Genomic DNA, 24,674 nt, shown 5'->3' with positions numbered 1-24,674 from the left:
AACGTTTAACCCTCTTCTAATATGGCCAAATATGGTCTCGTGTATATTTGAATATGCTGTATATAATAAATAAATGGTATAAAAAAACCCATTATTAGAAAATATATCTTAGTACAAGTCCAGAGTGTATTTTTTTTTTGTCTTAGAAAGAGTTGATTCCTCGTTGGCGTCATTTTTTTGAGAGCCGCTGAAATTTTACGTGTTCACAGATTTATAAAACTCGCCAAATTGAAGGAATTGGAAATCAAATTCAAGATAACAACTATTCAACTTTACTGAGTGAGATTTCGTCTATTTATAGATAACAGTAAAATAAAAGCAAACAGTTAGCCCTTAATTTAACATTTTTAGCTAATTAAAAAATCCACAGTAATCAATTAAATTTCTGTGTTTATGTATTGTTTCCATTAAAAACATGCTTACAGAACCGGTTGAAATCTGTTTTTGCAAAAAAATTTAAAATACGCTTGTATGGGGGGATGAACCATAGAGGGCTGATAATCGAACTTGAGTTAGAAATTTAGCTATTCATTCTATTCATATGTAATTGAATTGCTCTGGACCAGTGGTTCTTGACCTTTTTTCCAGTTCCGCATCCCCAGCCAATACGATTTGCTTACCTGCACCCTCTCGATTAATGCGTTTGCAATTTGTTACAAAATTTAGTTTTTTGTAATTAGTTAAATTTTTTGTAATTCGTTAAAGTACATCCATTAATCAATTTTTTCAATTTTTTTTACATAGTATTAAATTTCCTTTCAGATATACTAATTTTAGATATACCTTTTAGATATACTAATACTTGGTTCATACTTAGTTTCGATTTCTTTTTTTTGTAACATTAATTCAAGAACTAAACTAAAAAAAATGAGTATGTTTTTTTTGCATTTTTTGAAATTTTGGAGAAAAAGATTCAATGAATTGTTTTTCACTGATTTATTCCAGCCAAAACAATACATACATACATACATGTTTGTTTGATACTTGATTAGACTCGTTGACTTTTATCTAAGGGCGGGATAACACTAGTTTGACAAAAGGAACTTTTACAAAAATTGAAGAAAAAGCCAATAAGCCTATTGGTTACATTCGCTCGAATGTAAAGTTTGATGAAAAATAATCTTCCAAAAACCCTAAAAAAGCAACAAATAAGCATATTGGTTATATTTGCTCGAATGTAACCTATACGGTTATTGGTTGTATTTTTAAGAAGTTGCATTGGTTGCACTTGCAAGTTTTATAAATTAACTTTTATGAAACTTTTACATGTAATCCAGTTTCAGTCATGTGCTAATGACAGTATTAGGGATAAAACGTGCGCTTGGGCCACATTTGGCCCGCGAGTCATAGGTTGAGAATATATGCTCTATAAGCACCTAATGAACTCAAACGACCGCTCGGAGCGATTATGTACCCATACATACTCGTGTGTTTTTTCTGGAATATTCAAAACAATATATATATATACAACTATATTTGTTTCTGTTGTTTTCTGTGACAGATCTAATTTAGCCAAATGACGAGAGGAAATGGGAGGAGAATGACCGTTATACGGCTAAAAAATATATATACGACCATTTCACAGCCAGACAGCACAAAAAAATATATCTAAATATGCATATTAGAAAATATTTGACCCGTCGGATAGGAAAAAGTCATCCAAAAATTTTTTTTTCCCGTTTGTTATTATTACTATGATGATGAGATTCTTTCTGTCAGTCAATATGCTGGAGAATTTTTCGCGATTTTACTGACAAGGCTGATGAATAGCCCATCCATGCTGTTTATTCTGTGTTGAATAAACGTCTCTCTGTCCCATTCCACCATCCATCAACCCCCCCCCCCCTATGTATTAGCATGCGTATTCTATGTCCGGTATTGTTCCACTTCTGGTCACGGAATGATAGGAACTAAACGTCATATCCTCGTTTATATAGTCTCCAGTCTCTACTACAAAACACTAGTGTTAGTGTACAGCCTCGATCATTCGCGACACTGTTGTGTAGGTACGTGGGTGTTGCATACTTTACTCGAACTCCAACAGGATTTGTGCACCGCCTGGTATTAGTGGTCTTCGGATAGAAGATGCATCGAGAATACGCCACTGGGCTGCTCGTCTCCATCATCTGCAAGGTGAGTCCCTTAATAAGTGTTTCTCAATATCTTTGCCCTAGTGCAGTGGTTCCCAAAGCGTGGGTGGCAATCCCGTGGGGCAGTGATGGGCAAACTGTTTTTGGGAGCTGTAAGACCAGACATGATCCAGGTTCTGTCCCAAGAGGGATGTAAGCCTGTTGCCTGAGAGGTTGGACCACGCTGGAGAGTTTTTGGGAGCTGGCCAAAAACCAAAATGAAAAAAAAAAAACAAAAAAATTTTGCGGGCCGGACGTATCTGACATTGATTCATAATTAGAATTTTTATGCTAAGAAATTCGTGGAATGTGTTATACACTTTGAAACCACTAGGGCCACATGTATTTTGGATTTAGTTCTCTCTAGTTCCTAGGATATTGTCAAACATGTTTCGGTGGGAAGGGCCGTCTTAAGGGCACCATGGGGCCCCAAGTCAAATGATTTTTCTGAGGCCCTACGTGGTGAATTCTCGGAAATTCCAACCACATTTCATTTTTGTAAGGCCCCTTTTCTCTTGAGACTCCCGGACCGTGCCCGGGTGAGGCCCATGCGTTAAGACGGCATTGTGTGGGGGGGGGGGGGGGCGAGTTTTCTTCTAGTGATCATCGTGTGTTGTTGTAGTTTACTCTGTAACTTTTTTTTCGAGTAAAGCTGATAACAGAAGAATGGTTCCTTATTTTTGAAGAGCCAACGTTGATCTTTTGAAAGAAAGGTTAGCGGGAGTTTTCAAAGTCCGGTTGGAATCAGTTGGTGCGTTACGTCAATGGGAAGAATTTAAGGTAAACTATCCTCTGTTTTGCATGACATCATACCCTTTGTTCGAAAAAAGCGCGTTTGTTTGTCGTTCCCCCCTCCCTTCTGGTCACAGAACAAGTGCGTAATCTTTATCTTGAAAAGAAAAGGGCATTTAGAGAGTATAAAAGTGGGAAAAGAGACATCATTTATCGAAAAAAGAAGGTTATTGAGGAGGGTGATTAGGAAAGTAGAAACGAAGTTGAATCTAGGCTAGCAGATAGCATTGGCGCTGACCCACAATCATTTTTCAAGTATATCAGCAATAGAGGACAACTGGGGACAGTTGGCGCCCTCTCGATAGAAGGATCTAGGGTAGACAACAATGCCATATGTGTAATGTTTTCAATTACTTTTCGCGTCGGTTTCTAACAGGAAAGATGATATTGAAAGTGCGGGTGTGTCATGGGGTGATGAAGTCCTCAACCATATTCAAGTTAAAGATGTGGAAGTCCAAAATCTTCTAAAAAATTTATGTGCAAGCAAAGCGCCAGGACCAGATGATATTTATCGTAGGGTGTTTAGAGAATGTGTAAATGAACTGTTGGGGCCAGTTGCATAAATTTACAGGAGTAGTGTTGCTGAGGGTATCGTCCCAAGGGGAAGTTTGCTAATGTGGTTCCGATATTTAGAAAGAGTAGAGAAGCTGTGTTTAATTATCGTCCAGTGAGTTTGATGAACCCCCTCTCGAAAATTTTTGAAATTACTATCAAAAGGCAATTGGTGAAGTGTATAAAAGAGAATAATGTATTGTCGGATAATCAGAATGGGTTTAGAAAGGGGAAGTCACGTGTGTATATATATGTATATATAAAATCAACCTCCTTTGATTCTATGATCACGTGACTAAGGTGAGGGCAAAAATGTCTATGTTGTTTATCTTGATTTTCAGAAGTCATTCGATCGAGTCCAACATGGTAAACTCTTTTAGCGTTTACATGAGATTGGGATTACGGGCAACTTGTTGAATTGGATAGAATAGTGATTGAGGGATAGGTCACAACGGGTTATGGTGAACCTGGAATTCTCAAGGAAGTGTCCTTGGTCACATACTTTTTTCACTTTTTATCGATAAACTCGATCAGCGTATCGATGATATTGTTAGTGAATTCGCTGATGACGTGAAGCTAATGGAGGGTGGTCGGCAATCCAAGAGATAGGGAGATGCTCCAGACGAACTTGAATATGATTGCAGCATGGGCTATTGAAAATGTAGCATGACCTTTAATGTGGATAAATGCATAGTCACTCATTTTGGTTCGAACAATCCACGTTTCACTCACGAGTTGAATAGTGTTACTATCCCGGATGCAACTTGGGTCAACGATTTGGGAATTCTCATTGACCAGCGGCTTAGGTTTTCTGAACATTGTTCAGCTTTGGTCAAAAAAGCGAATAGAATGCCCGGTTTCATTTTCAAAAATGTCTCTTCGCGTTCTCCTAAAGTCATTCTTCCGCTTTTCGGAGGCTTAGTTCGTCCTGGACTGGAGTATGCTGTAAGGTTTTGCAGACCATACCCCTACAGAGAGACATATACTTGGTTGAGGGAATGCAGAGAAGAGCTACGCTTGTCCTTATTGGCACACGGGGATTGAGCTATGAAGAAGGACTTGATCTTTTGAATATGTTTACATTGGACGAACGCAAGTGTCGGGATATATGATAAGTGTTTACAATTTTCAACGGGATGAACAGGATGGACCATGAGTTATTAATACACCGTCAATCAAATACTTAGACAAGGGGACAATTCCAGGTTGTGATGACGCAGGGAGTTCTTCCTCTAATAGGATTGTTAATAAATGGAATAGCTTACCTTCGAGGGTCGTGAATTCTAACACAATTGACACGTTCAAAAAAGAAATACGATAAACATGTTGGGGTAAATCGAGAAACTATCCATTCTTAGAATAAGACAACCATAAGTATTCTTTATGGGCATTGTATAATATTTTATCATGTGTATATATTGTTTGTAATTTGTGTTAATTGCATTTTTAATTGGGTTGCTGTATTTTTGAAACATATGACAACCATATTTTTATGGGCATCTTTTTATCAGCCACCTCGTTGGGCATTTTGCCTGTTGTGGCGTTGTATTTGTATTACGATAGACATTATGAGATAAATCGAGAAGCTATTCATACTTCGATAAGACAACCATAATCTTTTGTATGGGCAATGTATTATATTATCATTTATTTTTTTTTTTTTTGGTGATAAAATGCTTTTATATTGGGTTGCTGTACATTGGTTATTTGACAACCGTATTTTTTATGAGCATAAGCCACCCCGTTGGGCAATTTTTCTGTTGTGACGTTTGCATTTGTACATTTGTTTAAGACTGCCACGTGTTTCCGACAGATGACAGCACTAAAAATTCACACATAACACTATATACTCACTCAGACTGTTAGGTACACACGCTCACACTTCCGGCACAACTCAATCGGTAGTAAATTGCCCGTGGCGATAAACCGGAGTTGTGCTCGGTTTGAAAGAAAAAAAAAGGAAAATGGTTCAAAAATACAAAGTTGTTTCGGAACTTTGGGAGATCCATTAGTTTCATAATTTTGTTGGGAGAGGGATTGTCGCATTACGCTGTTTCGAGAATTCGAAGTTTTTTCAGAACTTTTGGGAGATTCGTTGGTTCCAGAACTTTGTTTAGAGAGTGATTTTGTTTTCAGAACTTTGCTGGGGGAGAGTGATTGTCACACAGCGCGTTCTATAACACAATAATTTCACATTTAATCAATGTGTACCTTCCCCTCTTAAAAGTTTGATTATTATTAAAAGAGACATTATTTTAAATATTTTTTATATCTCTCCTGCAGATGGTGCTCGTGACGCTATTTTACTTCTCATCGGCCGTGGTCGCATCGATGTCCATCAGGTCCGTCAATCAAATGAAGCCTCTGAATATTGTCAAGAGCCATTACCACGACGAATCTCCGGATTCGGTGCAAATGCCTCCTCTGTGTAAGTAGCTTCATGCATTAATCGCATTATTTCTGCCTACGGCATCACCTTGGACCACACAGTGGTTCTCAAGCTTCTAGTATTTCCAAAGTATAGAACTAGAAAGTTTATACCCCCTTTCAATTCTTCACAGATGCATGGTCCCCCACATCCTGCAGCTGGGTCCTTTTTACACGAAAATTTAGCCCTCTGCCATTTTTACTTCAAAGTATGGAAGACAGATGGCTCTTTTTCTGAGAATTTACTGGGGCCCCCATCGGTAGGGAATTCACAGCGTGAAAAAAAGAAGATAAGCATCTACTCGGGCTCCCAGACTGGAGCCCTGTCAGGCCTCCGGCCTCGTGAAGGACTTGTTCAGTTGCACTTCTGTCCTTTCTTTGGTCACAGAGAGAACTTTGGATATGTGATACCGTGAACGCGTCATCTATCGGTGGCCGTCTCAGGATCGATAAAATAAAAAAATTTCTTTGCGAATCTCTGGGATCGACGTTAGCTTTCATGATGGTAGCATCGGTATCCACCCTCGGCTTCTTTGCCCTAGTGATAGTTTCCGTGACTACGCCACTCTCTCATTGCAATAACAGCTGTGCAAATATTTGGGCAGTCCGATTCTAACTAATTGCCATGTAGGTGCACACCGCAGGGCTGTCCGAACAGCGTTATGAGCTCATGGGCAAAGTGATATTCTAGGGCACTCGACCTGGCTTTAAGTACCTGACTACAAATTTATCTATTTACTCTAGAAAATGATAGTACCCGATTTCATTATAATAAGATCGGACATCCCTATATTACTCAAAGCCCCCGGCCAGTACCTGGGTAGGCCCTATGCGTTAGGTCCATCAGCCCTGTCACATCGATATTCTGGGATCGTTAAGATGTCTCTGACAAAACTGGGAAATCGCGATGCACGTTTTGAAAACCACTGTCTTAAGGCCCCCCCCCCCCCACACTTCGGTGAAACTCACTTTCTTTTGCGCCATATATTATACAGGGTGTTCGGTGTTAATGGACCGACAAACTCAGAGGGTTCTTAGTAGACATCAAGAGGAACAGAAATTGCAATGGAACGTGGTGTCGCAAACCACGTTGAGAGGGTGAAAATCACCAAAAACTCGTGCAGGTTTCAACGTCATGCCAGAACGATAAAAAGTACAATAATAACTACAAAAAGATTTATTTGATTAATTATTACAAGAGTTGTTGGAAAAGTGGCAGCCGCTGACGTCATTGCACAGTCCGCAACGACGTAAAAACGATCCTCGGACTCGCTCGAAGATACCAGGCATGCTTCTGATGTCGTCCCCAGCGCATGCGTTTCGCGACGCTGCTTACGTCAGATATGGTGAGCGAACCCACGAACGCATTCGGCGATCAACTGACATCCACTTTTCGTCTCCTCTGGATTCAGAACCTGCATGCGTTTTTGACGATTTTCACCCTCTCAGCGTGGTTTGCGACACCATGTTCCGTTGCAATCTTTGTTCCTCTTGATGCCTACTAACAACACTCTGAGTTTGTCGGTCCATTAACAGAACACCCTGTGTTTAAGGCCCGGTCCTTAATATTTCATTAGTTGTCCTAGGTTCCCTCTATAACCACGTGAAGATTTTGGCCTGCATGAACTGTTCTGAATGGATATATAGTCTGTCGAAAATGTATAGACAACCATTTTTCCTTAAATAGCAAATATATATCGATCCTGTTCCTCACAAACATTTCTATTAAACATTTTTTATATATGAACCCTACGTGGTAGACATTTCAACAGAATTTTTCTCAAGAAATGAATTTACAAAAAATAAAAAACATCCCGTCCCAAAAGTATTACTTGAAAAAACTTGCAAAAGAGCAAGAGATCGCGATATTTGCATATTTTAACGTGGCTGCTATAACGTAATCATTGAAAGAGTATAAGGGCGTGGTAGCCCAGGTCGATAAGATGCTCGCCTAAAGTACCAAAGGATGTTTAGAGGTGTCGCGTGTTCGATACCCTGTTCGTCCTTGTCAGAAAACTTTCCTGACATAGGGGTACAACAAAAAACGGCGACAAGACCGCAGGGAAAAAAAAGATTGCTACCGCAAGGAGTCCCCCATCGAGGGGTTAGCGCACCAACCCCCTCGACAAGTATAAAAAACAATACTGCCGTTCGGAATTGGCAGTAAATTGTAGGTCCCGGTCTAATTAGCCCTCGTGTGCAGAAAATGACCGTGGTGCGACAAAAATGATCAAATGAAAGAGTATAAAATGCTCATTCGAAAAAACTTGCACTGTAAGTAGCTTTCACATTATGCCTCGCGACGTTCGTCACATCGTAAGGGATGTGACTAAAATCCGGCGTCTGAAGGATTTGTCTGACAAAGATATAGCAAAGATAACCAGGGCTCCAGACCCAGGTATACAGGGTGATTCAGAAAAGATAGGAAAAACTTTAAGAGGTGATAGTACACACCAATGCAAACAATTGTCACCAAAGAATGCGTGGTATAACATGAAACGCAAACATTAAAACGACATTCCTGTTGAAATTGATAGGGAGAAAAAGAACACCATGCAAACGTAACCTGGGAAGAAGAACCCGTATGCAAGTGAATAAAAGGCATTTAATCACTTGCATACATTCAACTATAAAATTCGATAATTTTGTAACGGTGTTCTTTGTTCCCACCTAAAACTGTCGCCCCCTAAATTTCGTCACCCGGAGCAGTTGCCCCCTCTGCCCCTCCCCCTCTCTAGTTCCGGCATTGGTGTAGAAGTGAAATCGGAAATTGGGAGACCTAAGGAGACCACAGTTTGGATGGATAGAGACATTTTGCGTTTAGCATGTAGCCAAAAATTGTCTCTGCGTCAGATTTCAAGAAGCTTATCAGTTCCTGTATCAAAGGACACTGTTCATCGCCGTTTGCAGTCCAGCAATAGGCAAGTACAGGTTGGGCAAAAAGTCCGTAGAAACTTTAAAAATTCATAAAAACTGGAAAAATAATCGAAATAAAAAACGGGTTGCAGAGTTAGCATCGCTAGGTCAAGAGAATTTTTTTAAGACAGGAAACAAAATTAACTTAATTAACAGCCGAAAGATCAGAAAGATCCTGACGAGTCAAAGAAAATATACGCAAATAAACGAACGCCTTCTCCAAATCGTTTATTACAGCAGTATGTGTTCCACATGACCACCACCACAGTGTAAAAACACATTGCTGGCGAGTCACAAATCCAGCAACGGCAGAGTGCAGCAGGTCCGGATGTATACATGACACCTCTCAGCGGATCGCATCTTTCAGTTCCGGCTGATTGGATAGGCCGGATCGATACACCCGGAATTTCAAATATCACCAGAAGTCTGCCGGTGTCAAATCTGGAGACCGCGGGGGCCATGGGAACCTGTAATATGCCTGATAATGATTTTGCCTTCCCGAACGTCTATATCAGGAATGCCTTGACCGAAGTAGTAGTGTGACTAGTCGCAGGGACGTCTTAAGAGCATCAGGGGGGGGGCCCCCGGGCCAAGTCATCTTTCTGAGGCCCTATCAGGCAAATTCTCGGAAATTTCAACCAAATCTCATTTTTGTGAGACCCGTTTTCTCTTGAGGCCCCCGGGCCGTGCCCAGGTGCACCCATGCCTTGAGACGGCACTGACTAGTCGCTCCACCTTGCATAAACATGACGGTAGAAAGCGCATCTATTTCACGCAAACAAAACGTTGTTGGATTTGTGACTCACCTGCAATGTGTTATACCCTGTGGTGGTGGGTGGTCATGTGGAGAACATATACTGCTGTAATAAACGATTTGGAGGCATTCTGTTCGTTATTTTCGTATATTTTCCTTGACTCATGTACGTCAGCGCCACCTATCGGCTGTTTTTTTAGTTATTTTTCCCTGTCTTAAAAAAATTCCCGTGCCCTAGCGATACTAACCCTGCAAACCGTTTTTTATTTCTGTTATTTTTCCGGTTTTTATGAATTTTTAAAGTTTCTACAAACTTTTTGCCCACCCTGTATTAGAAAACATGCGCCGAAGATCTCTTCTGAAGATTCAACACCACAAAGATTTATCAATTGATTTGGGCCAGAATGACATGAATCGAAGGAGTGAATGGTTCATTGTTGCCTTCAGGGACAGAAAACAGTTGAATTCTAATTGTAGATGGACCCCGATGACTGTACTTATTACTGGCATGACTTCAGACACGAATCTCGCACTTTCTACAACCGTCAGCAAGGATGAAAATTTTTCATGAAATATCATTCGGATTAAATGGAACGATTGGTATTGGTTCTTGGTGAGGTTGGCAGAAGTCCAAAAGACTATCACAACCTCCCTACTTCCTATCAGGAGCACAATAAGTTGTTATGTAAGATACACAGAAAACTGGATGTTGTGTATGAAGATGCTTATTTTATACAAATACAAATACAACGCCACAAGAGGCAAAATGTCCAACGAGGTGGCTTAGGAAAGAAAAATTCATCTCTGCTCTACCGGGAATCGAACCAGAGTCACTCGTTTGCCGTACGAATGCTCTTGAGAGGTGATTAGATTAGAGCAGTGTTTCTTCACCTTTTTCAGCTCATGGCCCCTATGGATCACACATTTTTTCTCGTGGCCTCCTGTCCTATCCAGGGCCCCCCCCCCTCTCCTACCTTCACCCAAGATTGAGATACTTTCTATTTTTCTTATTATATGAATGGAATTTTAATAAATCAGATTAATCTGTGGAATCCTGGCTAGGCACGGATTCAAATGGTTGAGTATCATCTCTCCCAGGAGTCAAATTATATTTTAAAAAAACGGTCTGTGTAAAATACGGGACGATTCAACGCACCTGCACGATAAATCGACACTCCCAACCAACACATCAACCGTTGCTCTGGCGGCCCTCCATACTTTGCTGGAAATAACAGCTTACATATGAAAATAATATTACCAGATCCCATATAGTGCAGTCCCCTCCCTCCATTATAGACATGAAAACCCGGGTCATGCCCACATAGACCCAAGGGTTAAGATGCCCATGGTTCTATGAACGGATCTGATGGATTCTGAAAGTAGTAATATTTTTCAACCGTGTTTCACTTTTAAAGCTTTTCTCTTCACAGCTCTCTATGACTCTCTTCACCACCTGTCGTGGATCACCTTTCTCCTGATTTTCTCCCGTGGTCCCCTAGAATATCCCGAATATCCCAAAACCACAAGGGGGCCATATGGATCCAGGTTGAGAACCACTGGATTAGAGTGATCACTCTAAGAGGAGATAAAAATTTCCCTTCCTTGGAGCGTATATAATGCCGAACGGGACCGTGCAATGGACAGTCTGGCGCGATCAGTTAATGTATCGTAAACGACGGGCGCCACCTGATGGCTTATCTACTCTATAATGTAAAATCACAAACTCGAAAAGGGCCTGTTTCTAAGCAACTGAAATTAGTGACGATTTTATGTTACGGAAATGGGTGACGGAAATCTGTTACGTTTTTGTGTTACGGAAGTTGGTTACGATTTTGGGTCAAGTTTTCATTTAACTGTAGCATATATCGGGACCCATTTGACCCATAGGGACCATGTTATGTGCATGTACCGAGAGGCTCCCACATCGTACAGCAAGGCCCCTAGTCCGGAATTTGGATGGCGAGCCCCCAAACCAGCTTTTCAGGGGCCCCTCTGTTGTTAATTTATAGTGTGAAAAATCAAAAAATTGATGAGAATCGTTCCGGCCCCTGTCAGCCCTGCTCTTGTGGGGGGGGGGGGGGGGTCATGCCGAGAGATATGTATATGTATAATATACATATAACACCAGTGCTCCAAACACACAGGGTCGGGTACCCGGGGGGGATCGCACGTATACCTTTATGGGGAAGTTAAAAGTTTTCATTTCCAGGGGCCCTTGATAGATCTCATTGTTTTCTTGCTGTTTTAACGTTGAAAAATTTGCGATAGCGGAAGCCCAAGATATATCCAGTCTGGGGGCCCCATAAAATTTTCGAACTCGGTCACGGGTAGTTGCGTGGGTGGGCCTGGACTTTATTCGTTGGTAAAACGAATACAAATGAAAATTTTTCTTGGCACTCGCAGCGGGGGGTGACCGACAAGCTTCCAAGTCGGGGCCCCATGTTTACAGGTTTCATTTTGGGGGCCCTGGATGAATCTCATTCTTTTCTGTTGTAGAATTTGCAACAGCGGATGCCCGAGATAAAGCCAGTCTGGGGCCCCACTAAAAGTATGCGAATTGGTGTCCCGGGTAATTGGTTGAGGCCCTCGATTTTATTCGTTGGTAAAACGAATACAAATGAAAATGTTTCATGGCCCTCGCAGCGGGATATGACTGACAAGCTTCCAAGTCGCCAAGTCGGGGGCCCCCATGTTTACAGGTTTCATTTTGGGGGCCCTGGATGAATTTCATTCTTTTTCGTTGTTTAACATTGTAGAATTTGCAATAGCGGAAGACCGAGGTAAATCCAGTCTGGATTCCCCCACTAAAAATCTGCGTATTGTGTCCCCGCTACTGGATGTGGGGCCCTGGATTTTATTCGTTGTAATATTGATAAAAATGAAAAATTTTCGTGTCCCCTCAGAGGGAGTGCCTTCCAGGTCAGGTTCCCGTGAAAATGTAGACCGGTTCTAATTCGGGGGCCCCTGAATGTATCTCATTGATTTTTGTTGTTTAACATTGTAAAATTTGCAACACATCGGTAGTCCGAGATTAATTCTTTCTGGGGTCCCACTAAAATTCAGCGAATTAAATTTGGGGACCCCCATGGTGAAATTTTCTGGGGGTACTTGATGAATCTCATTTCTTTTTTGTTGCTTTATTATTGTAAAATTCGCTTCTTCAGTAAGCTGGGGTTTTCACACGTCCCTTTCCATAGCACGCTGATGAAGTGGGACGACATAAACAAGATATAATGTGAAGAGAAAAGGGGGAAAAGGGTTGGCCGCCAAAGGCGGGGGCTCTGCCCCCCTAGTGTATATATATATATATATGTTACTGTCAAAACCCCCGAAGTGCGGCCAATTCGCTACGGAGTCAGCCACTTCACGAATTGGCCAAGAGTTTTGGTCGAAGTCCGAATTGCAGAAATGATTCGGAACTTGTCCGACCACTTCGTGAATTGGCCGAAAAGTTTAGCCGAAGTTCGAATCAGAGAAATGATTCGAACGCAATTCGAACAGCTGGCCATTTCGCGAAGTGGCCAGATATCACTGGCCAAAGCTTGATGTGCTGATGTAAGACGGCCTGGTAGGAGCCAAATCCATTTTTTTAATCGCCAACGTCTATGTATATCAGCTGTGTTAGAATAGTTCCATGTGGCGAGAGAAACAAAAAGTGAAAAATTTAAGAGAAAAAAACTATAAAAATAATTATATAAACATATGGAAATTTTGGAAAAAAAATTACTAACTCATCGTGACTGCGGTTTAATGGGTTGCCATAACTAACGTGGGCATAATTATCACAAAAATACGCCAACTTGACGATAATCCCGAATCATGTCTTTTGTTATCAGACTTCGTCCAGTGATCACCGGCCACTTCTCAAACTGGCAGGCCCTCGTCGTGAATTGGCCGATTCGGGCACACAACATCCAGTTTTCTGTAAATTTTACATAGACAAGTGGAGAGTGACATCATGTCATATATGATAAGTTGTTAATTGGTTTCAACACTTCAGTGCCCTCTGTTTCCATATCTACATCCACCAGTGTGAGGTTTACTGCTAATAAGTGGCGTGAGTTGGAATTTTCAACTATGAGCACAGACACTAAATCTAACAGAAAACCTTTCGGGGGGGGGGGAGAGAGTCTATCGTCACTTCGTATTTATTCCAGGGCCGTCTTAAGAGCATCATGGGGCCCCCGGAACAAGTGGTTTTTCTGAGGCCTTGTAAATTCTACAAAATTTCAACCGGATTTCATTTTTGTGAGGCCCCTCTTCTCTTGAGGCTTCCGGGTGGGCCCATGCGTTAAGACGGCGCTGATTTATTCCCAATGTCGTCAGTTTTCAAGTATTACGGCGTTTGTGAAGTAGCGAATTATGCGAAGTTTGTTTTTTCTGGATTCACTTGTTCTTATACGCGACCAGAGTAGGCCAAAGGTCTGATGTCGCTAATAATATTTTCAGTCATGCCCGATCAAATATTTCAAACGATCCGTGGCAATGGGGCGCAACTGTAAATACTAAAATTATGCTGATGTCTATATACATTTGTGAGACAGGCTTTTAATTCATTAATTTCGAGAAAAATTGTGTTCAACTAGAGTGAGATGTTTTTACCGACATGGGGTTCTTATATTAGAAAATTGAGATCGAAATGAGGAACGCGGTTGATTTGAAGAACAGCAAGTTTTGCCTACCAAAATAAATTAAACCTACAGTAGTCCCACAAGGCCGCGCAAATAGTAAGGAAAACAAGAGGTTACGGGAGTGCATGATAGAGACTAGCGACAAAAACAATTGTATTCTTTTGTTCTACAACGCACACACTGGAGGAGTGAGGCAAAAAAGAAAAAGAGGCACCTCAACGAGAGGTGCGCGACTTGAACAATTTGTTTGAATCACTTCGATCTGATGATTTTCGCTATCTGCTGATTGTGATCTGTTTCTCCCTTTTTTTTCCTTCCCTCTTCTGCGGAGGGATCATCATCACACCCTTACATTTCCGAACCCCTCCGGCCATTTTCTCTCTATACTCCTCCTCCTCTTTCACTATGTGCGGGGACATCTCTTCCTCCACTCCTATGTATTTTCTTCTTCCTAGTCGCAGTTCTTGGAACTCGTACCTCTTCACTCTACTATGGACGCAGCCTAAGGCCGTTAATCCACTGGAACCTACCACGAGCGAAAAAATGTCGCGTATATGCACAAGACCACAATAGCGGTCTTGCGCATACACGTGGCTTATTCGACTTATTCCGTGACTTGTTTTCGGTCGTGGTAGCTTCCAGTGGACGACCGGCCTAATAATCTTAAGTGCTATAATGATATTATTTTCTATCGGACAGCCATGTTATCCCAACCGGTCGTGGCGGCTACGTACTACTTCAGCTCGTTGAAGCGAAAAATGAGCGCCGAGGGTCAAGACATCGACGAAGCAGTAGGCCGTTGCGAGGCTGCAGATTCCAGGCTTGGTACCTGCTACGATACCGCGGACTGCATCGAGCTGGGCGGCACTCCTATGGGCAGGTGCCCGCAGGAAGGTGTTTGTTGCATATGTGAGTGGATTTTAGTATTCCGAGGAAAAACTAATTTAATTTTCAATCGTAAATTTTACTCCCAATCAAAAAAAAAAAACTCACCAAGAAGAAAACATTGGATTTGAATTAAACTTGGCATGTGTAAGGCCGATCCGATATTACGCTGTAAAGTTTGATAAAAGATCTTTTATAAAACTTAAAAATGCAACCAATAAGCCTGTTGGTTACATTCGCTTGAATGATCCGATGTACCTGATGTACCTACACAATAAGTCGCTTCTCCGATCGAACGCCTTAGATCCGCCTGCCTCCACTCTATTCGGAGCTGAAGATTCATGAAGCCAAGGCTTCATGAGCAGCTGAAAACTTCTGCCTTCGCTTGTAGCGACCTCGTTGGGCATTTTGCCTGTTGTGGCGTTGTATTTGTATTATTTGTAAGTGTTCATTCGGGGGGGGGGGGGGGGGGAATGGGAACGACCTCCCTCCCAAGAGCCAAATAACGTGGGAAAATTTGTCTGTCCCGTAAAATACCGGGATAAGAAGTTGAGGGCAGAACATGCTCAATATAATGATGCGACCTCGTTCAAAGTCCCCCTTTCTCGAATGCGTCCAGAGCAAGGTGCACACTGGCGCGATTTTGCAAGCGATGCAACATGCAAATCGACGCGGATTGGTTATAAAAAACCAGAAATTCGAGTTTTTAACCAATGAGTTGCATCGCTTGCCGTATCGTACCAGTGTGCACCCTGCTTTCTCCGTTTTGGATGCGCACCTAAACGGAAGCAGGCATCTTCAGCTGCGAATAAAATGGAGGGAAGCATTTTCAGCTGCGAATAAAACGGAGGGAAGCATCTTCAGCTGCGAATAAAACGGAGGGAAGCATCTTCAGCTGCGAATAAAACGGAGGGAAGCATCTTCAGCTTCGAATGTAGCTGAGGCAGGCATCTTCAGCTTCGAATGTAGCTGAGGCAGGCATCTTCAGCTTTGAATGGAGTAGGGACAAACATCTTGAACTGCGAAGGAACCGATAGATATATTCAGCAGTGAATTTGAACAGGGTCAGGTGCGAATCTAGGATGATGTGTCTGGAGAAATGATTGTGCAGGTTCGTTGGATCGTCCCGTATTTTATGGGACTGACAAATTTTCCCATATTATTCAGCTTTTGGAAGGGGTGATCGCCCTCCCTTCTGGATCCGCGCCTGCTTTCTCCAATTAATAATAGTTAGCGAAAACAGCCTAAAATTCGCGAAAAAGCCGTCTCTTTTTTCAAGAACGAAAGAAACACTTTCACGCCCTCTGGTGACAGGACTATTTGCATAATTCTTTTGCAACACTAATCATTTGCATAACTACATGTAATATAATTGCCTGCCAATTTTCGTAGCGATTCGAATATTCTTTCCTGGTGCGTTTTTTTTTTATTTGGTGGTGATTATGTGTTATTCAATCTTAATTATGACTTTAATTTTTCGTGTCATCAGTCGACATCCAATGCGGTGGTGCGACCAGCGAGCTGGTGTCGTATTTCCGAAGTCCGCTGTTCCCTCATCCGTACGAGAACGAAGGCACTTGCAAAGTACGGGTCGTCAAACAGTCGGAGAGCATTTGCCAGATACGGCTGGACTTCCTGACGTTCGACATCATGAGACCGACCGAAGGCAATTGCTCACAGGACATGCTGGTCGTCACGGGGCAGAACGAGAACAACCTCATCCCCAAGATATGTGGACTCAACGACGGACAGCACTGTGAGTTCGATAGTACTCATAATTCACACAATTTACTCCTATAGTTCATTTACGGCACGAAATCGGTGGACATGCACATAGTCAGAGGAGAAAAAAAAATTAGTGGTTTTGCCGCCCTTTTCTCCCACATTCTAGTCTAATTTCCTTGACAATCATTCCTTACATTTGCCACCCTGGGCTGTAAAGCCAGCTTAACCCCCTCCCTGTAGGATATATTGATATACCTCTGTTTCCACGTCACAATTTTGGACATTCACATGATTGCGCACTTTCTTGGTCATGCTTTTGCTCATTCACGTGATTGAACACTTTCTTGCCACTTACTGAACAAGTCCTTCGCTCCATATATAGTCACTCTTTTGGTCACTAACATAATTGCACACTTTCTTAGTGATACTTTTGACCATTCACGTGATTGCACACTTTCTTAGTCATATTTTAGGTCGCTCACTGACAAAGTCCTTCGCTCCATAAGGTCACTAGCACGATTGCACACTTTCTTGGTCATACCTTTGGTCACTCACGTGATTGAACACTTTCTTAGTCATGTTTTTGGCCACTTATTGACCAAGTAATTCGCTCCATAGTCGCTCTTTTGGTCACTAACATAATTGCACACTTTCTTAGTGATACTTTTGGTAACTCACGTGATTGTACACTCTCTTGGTCATACTTTTGGCCTTTCACGCACTTTCTTGATCGTACTTTTAATTACTCACTGACTTAGTCCTTCGTTCCCTATGGTCACTCTTTTCGTCACTCACATGATTGCACACTTTCTTGGTCATACTTTTGGTTACTCACATGATTGCACACTTTCTTGGTTATATTATTGGCCATCACTGACCCATCCCTTCGCTCTAACGTCACTCTTTTGATTATTCACCCATTTTTGCACACTGTTTTGGCCATTCAATTCACGCTTACTCTTTTGGTCACTTACTGACCTGGTCCCTTGCTCTTTCGATCACTAGCTGACCTGGTCCTTCGCTCTGCTAGGTCACTATTTTTATCGTTCACATACTTTCACACGCTCTAGGCCACTCTTTTAGTCGCTCACCGAACTGGTCCCTCGCTCTTTTCTATCGCCTGTGGGCTATTCAAATTTTGCCACCTTCTTTCATTCTACTAATTTTCTTAACCACTCATTCCTTAAATTTGCCGCCACGAGTTATAGCCCGCTAAGCTCCACCCCCGCCCTGTAAATACGCCTCTGCACATATTCGATATGTTATAAGATGATGATAATTATTGTCGATTGTCACGCCAGATTACGTCGACGTCGAGGATTCCGGTGCCATTAGCCTTCACGTGACGATGGTCGGACATTACGGAAGGAGGTTCAACATCAAAATCACGCAAGTCAAATGCAACAGCCGTGAAGCAGGTCAGTGATTCGAAACACACCACAACGATTCCCTTTTATTCCATTTTTTTTATTCATCTCGTAGTTTTATGGAAATGCGATCGAATTATCACGCGAAATTGCGTTTGACCCGATGAATATGCGCCATCAGTGACCGATAATCAGATCCATGTTCCCCTTGGAATCGGAAATTCGTTTGCTGTGGCCTCGAAAATAGTATGGCCGTCGTAACTATTGCGCTCTGAAGAGTGATTGGTTTCAGAATTTTGTTGGGAAAATATTAAGAAAGGGTATGTGGTGGTCTTTTGTGAAGTAGCGTTCGAAAAGTAATTGATTGCTGTAGAACATTGTTAGAAGAGTGGGTGTCACGTGTCACAGCATATTGTTGGAAGAGTGATTGTCACAGTATGTTGCTGGGAAAGTGATTGGTTCTCAGAGCTTTTTTGGAAGAGTGATTGGTTCTCAGAGCTTTTTTGGAAGAGTGATTGGTTCTCAGAGCTTTTTTGGAAGAGTGATTGGTTCTCAGAGCTTTTTTGGAAGAGTGATTGGTTCTCAGAGCTTTTGTGGAAGAGTGATTGTCACAGTGCATTATTGGAAAGTGATTGTCACAGCACGTTGTTTCAAAAATACGAAGTTGTTTGCAATGATTGTTACAGCGCCCTGTTGGAAAAAGTGATTGTCACAGCGCGTTGTTGGGAGAGTGGGTTCAGAACTTTGTTGGGAGTGTGATTGTCACAGCACGTCTTCTCAAGAACACTAAGTTGTTTACAGTGATTGTCGCAGCGCCTTGTTAGAAAAGTGATTGTCACAGCTCATTATTGGAAAAATAATTGTCACAGCGCGTTGTTGGGAGAGTGAATAGGTTCAGAAATTTGTTGGTGCGTGATCAGCACGTCGTTTCAAGAATACGGAGTTTTTTGCAGTGATTGTCGCAGCGCCTTGTTGTAAAAGTGATTGTTACAGCGTGCCGTTGGGAGAGGGATTAGCACAGCGCGTTGTTCAGAGAGAGTGATTGTCACAGTGCATTGTTGGGTGAGTGATTGGATTCAGAACTTTGTTGGGAGCGTGATTGTGTCACAGCACGTTGTTTCAAGAATACGAAGTTGTTTTAGAACTTTGTTTCGAAAGTGATTGCCAAAGCCATAGGAGCACGCAGCATTTTCTCAAAGGAGGTGATGGGGGAGGGGTTAAAAATTACCCCCCCCCCCCAATTTTTTAAGAACATGTTTTAAGAATGGTTGTCACAATAGTTCTCCAATGGTTGTTGGAGAGTGAATGTTTCAGAACTTCATGGCAGTGATTGTCTGAGCACGTTATTTCAAGAATAGTTATCGATAGGGCTGTCTTAAGAACATCATAGGCCCCAGAGCCAAGTGATTTTTTTGAGGCCCTACCAGGAAAATACTTGAAAAATTCAACTAATTCACTACTTTTTCTGAGGTCCCTCATCTTTTGAGGCCCACGGACCATGCCCGTTTAGGCCCATGTGTTAAGAAGGCCCTGGTTATCGGAAAGCTTTGTCGGAAGAGTGCTCGTCGTAGTAATGTTGCAGAACTGTTTTAGAATATGCTGAAATCGTTATTTCAAGTAATTGTCACAGAGCATTTATTTATACAAATTTCGAAAGAAGGGGAAAAAGTCGCGATGAACTATTTTTCAATTTTATTCTCTCCACATGTTGTAAATTTAGTGATTTCATGTTGATATGCGTTCAAATTTATCAAATTTTCCAATATTGTGTCTTCCGCAGCTCCTCCTCACTGCTTGCAATACCTCCGCGGAACCCGCGGCGAAATCAAGAGCTTCAACTACGAAGAGACGAACTTCCTGGGACTCGGTTATCCGAATAATATGGATTACGTGATCTGTATGAAGAAGGAGCCCGGGTTCTGCTCCATCACGTACCATCTGTACTCGGAAGGAAGGACCGTCGCACCTTTCGCAGTCGGTTCTTTGCCTGGCGGTTCGGGCACCTCGTTGACCACGTCGTCGTCATCGTCCTTGACGACCCTGACTGGACCGTCGGTAGCAGCCGAGTGCCATGACGATTACATCTTGTTCACTGGTGTCCGCGTCTGCAGCGGAAGGATCCCCGCTCCCAACGCGTCTGCAAAACCACTTCGGGAGGCCAACATAACGTCTACGTACATACTCACAGGCAAGCACAGTATTATTTTCTTCTTAAATCTAACCTGCATATTTAATCAGATTAATGATTGGTCATGACTTGCACCCCCAACAACCCCTATACTTATTTTCAAGTAAAATAATGGGGTTCATGCACTTCTAGTTCCCATGGACCGAGCACTTCTAGTCCGGAGTATAAGATTCTTCCTCGTAAAGACCATGGGTTCCATAATATTCAGTGACTCATTTACAGGGGTGCAAAGCAGGCTATAGCCCAGGACGGTAAGTTCTGAGGCGGAAAATTTCAGTAATCGATAGTCAACAACACAAAAGTAGAATGGGAGAAAAGGGCGGTAAAACTTCATTATCTCTCTCTCTCTCTCCGCAAGTCACAAAGCCTTAAATCCGCCTCTGATAACATTAACCATACAGAGTACAAATGGATTTTGCCGACTTTGTTGGGAAGTGGAATCCAGAACTTTGTTAAGATAGTGGTTGTCACAGCGCGTTATTTCAAGAATATGATAGTTTGGTGTTCGTCATGTAGGTGCATTGTGTATCGAATTATGAAGAATAATCCAGCCGGTAAAGTGATTCCTTGCTCACATAATATCAAATACAGGGGTATACATACAAACGTTCTTCTCTTCTGAACTGTCTACAGCCTCAACTCAGCTCCTCCTAAAAATGGAAGGCCTCCACAGGGGTTGCCAAATTCGTTCATGAGGGTGGTCCAAGAAGACTACTTAGCATGTTTACCACGTTTTGAACAATAGCATTTTATTTCGCTTATTTTTATTTTGGCGTAGAATCTTTCGGGTTGGCTCATAAATACTGCAAGGTATCGTATGTGAGGCATAGAAATTGCCAACTACACGCCGATCGCTTTTTTTCAGCACAACGATAATACAGTGATACTTCTGCTAACAAACGCCTCTGCTTACTTACGAAGATTTTTTTTTTTTTTTTGCGATTTTTCTGCCTCGGATAACGAATACCGATTCAGCTAACGAACATCTTCATCGATATGCGAATGCACGCGCTAACATAAAATAGCCACCAAACCAGAACATGGCTCCCACTCTGTCCCAAGATAGGGATATAACAACACCTTCTAGAGCCTCTTAGAAGGTATTGGATATAAGCGGTTAACGAAGCCACGCTGGAGGAAAAGAAGGGGGGGGGGAGAAAAAAAAATCTAAAAATAATAATAATGATAAAAAAAAAGAGAATAAAAACAAACATAACAAAAAATAAAATAAACAAAACTGCAGCAATTCTTGCAGATAAACACGCAAAGACACCCGCCACACCAGCGAGGAACCAAGTCAAAAAAAAACACACACACACACACACACACACACACACACAGCAACGGGAATACAGAATTATAAGGACCCACATGGATCAACACAGAATTAAACATACATAGCAGAAATCAGTGGAAATCACGATGACCATCACTGTCCAATAGAGAAAAGACAATGCAGTGGGTACACAACATCACAAGTACCCATATAGATCGCAACAAAATCAAACATATATATATATATTACAGAAATCAGTGGAAATCAAGATGAACATCACTGTTCAATAGAAAAGGCATTGTAACGGATATACATTATAAGGGTCCTTATGGCTCATAGTCAGAATCGGTGCACGAGTCACTGTCGTTATGCAGTTCTTGTTGGGCTCTTGGCACTATTATTTTGTCCTGATTGTCATTGATGAATTTCATCAGGGTACATAGCTTGTCTCGGATTGCTTTGTTACTGAGGATAGATTTTTTCCAAGCTATGATATCTTCTTAAATATAAGCCAAAGGAAAAAAAAATCGTCAATCGTATTTGAAATTGCTAGACAAAAATTGGCAATCACCGTAAAGAAAAGGGCAACTGCAAATCGGATTGAATTAAAATTTATTTCACAAAAAAGTTGCGTATGACAAATATGTGGGATGAACATTTACAGTCAAACTCGGTTATAACGGCCTTCTTTGTAACGACACTTCGGTTATTATAATGTCAAAAATTGACGGACCGGACTGATTTCCATATAAGAGATTAATGTCAACGGACCTTGTTTATAACATCGATGAAAATACCAAGAAATCGGACATAATGCTCATTTTTGACTCTTGTTTTTTATGGGGTTCTCGGGATAAGTTTACGGGATGAGTTACAGCTCACCGCAAGAGAATGTTATCTATATTTGCATATTTTGCCACTTGTTTTTAGTGAATATAATCAGGGGCTCTACTCATGATTAAACATTTCTTCTTCCATTTCCAGATTCGACACCGGGACCGTTCATCGTACGCTTCGTCTCGAACGGATCGAAAAACGCGCGTGGATTCCACTTCAGCTACAGACAAAACCCTTGCAAGTGATTCTTTGTAATACACCAAGAGAAGATTTTGTACCTTGTACATTAGATGAAGCTATTCCAGCTTAAGTTCACAATTAAATATAAGAAAACAGAAGCGAATTGTCCCTAACAGATGCGCTACAAAACGTATAATTTACAACCGAAGCAAGTTCCGGCCATTATTGAAATCCAAATGTAAGGATAATGAGACTTGGCATTGGTTGTGTATCATCATTGCAGTTATCTTAGAGAGACAGACTTAGTCACATATCGCGTTTTAGAAACAATTTTTGGAAAAGTGGCCGCCATCCTAGTGCGACGTCATCGTTCATGCAACGCTAGGGCATCTGCGGCTCTCCAAACAAAAACACCCGTTTGTCTTTGAGATTTCTTCTTCTTGTGGATTCGTGTTTCAAGAATTCGTTGTTGTCGTTGTACATAATTTGTATTTATTTATATGGCATTTATAACTTATGAATTCATCTTTTTTTTTGGTAAATAAATTATCGTCTTTTGTATTGAAAAAAGAAAGTGGAAAAAGCAGTTTCTTTTTCTCCGAGTTCTTACAAAAAGCCACTTCCGACTTACGAACAGAAATATTTGACACGCTTTACGAGAATATCTTGGTAACATTCGGCGAAATTATTTCAACCAGACTTTTCTCATCTTCGTTCAGGAATTATTTGTTTCCAAGAAATATACAGTCGAACTCTGGTATAACGACACCTCGGGTTGTAAACTGGCGATCTGGACTGATCTCCATAGAGAATAATGAACCTTGCATATAACGTTGATGAAAATGCCACGAACTGGGATAAAACGACACATTTTTTATCGTTTTATGGCGTCTTTGATACCTAACGATGGAAAAAAAATTTTAAAGAAAGTTTTTTTTGGAGCTGTGTGATGTGCTCCTAATCAACGTGACCTGTGTACGGAACATTATTGTACTATCCCGTAATATTCCAGCCTTTCTGACTTTTTCCCATTACAAAAATATCCCGTTTTTCTCGATTTTTTGGGACAAAATTTAATTATTAATCTTTACTAGAATCAGAAATGAACGTATTTTGCATTAATTTGAAAATCGTGTAAAAATGAATATGACTATATATCTGAGTGAATTTTTCACTTATCGATTCCAGCCTGAACATAAATATATATTCGTTTGGTATTTGAAAAAATTTGGCAAATTTTTCGAGCCGTTTTTCTCGAATCATGCTCACGACAGTATCAAACCTGATCAAATTATCAAACCTTAAAAGCGCAGCATTTTAATAGCACGCGGTACAAAATTCAAACAAAAAACCGCAAAATATTTTAGATATCAATCATATTTTCTCTCAATCGAAATGGAAAACAAATGCAAACGCTAATCGAAACAAAGGGACTTCCAACGCGAATTTCGTGCCGCACATTTCTGCAAGAGAAAGTTAAAAGATGTGTCAAAACATCGATGTGATTCATTTTTTTTTAAATTGAAAAATTAAATTTTTATCATCATTTCAATTTTTCTGAGTAACACAAGTTAACATGTAATATTTCTTCCATCTCCCACCCCCAAAAATACTCTCCCGTACTCCCGGTTAATAACCACTGGTCTAGACAGAACCTGTTCGTAAGTCGGGGAGTAAGCGTATAAGATTATTTTAAAGATATAGCGATGCCAAAAAGATTTAGAATAGATGTACCCGTTCCCAGAATACCAGAGTTGGTATTTTCGATTACTTTTTCTTAACAGCCCACATATTCACTATGCAAACAGCTGTTACACGTCACATCCATTTGAAATGCCGGTGGTTAATTGGTGCGACCGCCCATGACTGATTTAGCACGCGACAACTGAGTCAACATTGCATTTTCAAGCTAGAAATACAACGTTTCAGCAAGTAGTAGTAGTACGCGTTTATAAATTATAATGGCAAAATCAACGGGCATGTATGATGTAATTTCCGTGAATATTACTCTTTTT

The 24,674-nt window shown here is 41.2% G+C and overlaps 1 protein-coding gene across 1 annotated transcript; it reads left to right on the top strand.

Moving 5' to 3' along the window:
* The first annotated feature begins 1,948 nt into the window (after window positions 1–1,948).
* Window positions 1,949–23,205, top strand: LOC149075067 (uncharacterized). Its single transcript, XM_089245745.1, has 7 exons — window positions 1,949–2,133; window positions 5,757–5,901; window positions 14,901–15,110; window positions 16,576–16,842; window positions 18,113–18,229; window positions 19,959–20,366; window positions 22,627–23,205. The coding sequence occupies exons 1-7, from the start codon at window positions 2,086–2,088 to the stop codon at window positions 22,722–22,724; spliced, it is 1,293 nt and encodes a 430-aa protein (XP_089101871.1). The 5' UTR covers window positions 1,949–2,085; the 3' UTR covers window positions 22,725–23,205.
* Window positions 23,206–24,674: the final 1,469 nt, after the last annotated feature.

Source organism: Pholcus phalangioides, unplaced genomic scaffold, assembly GCF_987345545.1.
Source record: "Pholcus phalangioides strain wild (caught in Gottingen) unplaced genomic scaffold, Ppha-v1.0 ptg000016l_1, whole genome shotgun sequence".
NCBI lineage: Eukaryota > Metazoa > Arthropoda > Arachnida > Araneae > Pholcidae > Pholcus > Pholcus phalangioides.
Note: the sequence above shows the minus strand (reverse complement) of the source record. Positions and strands in the feature narration are given on the sequence as shown.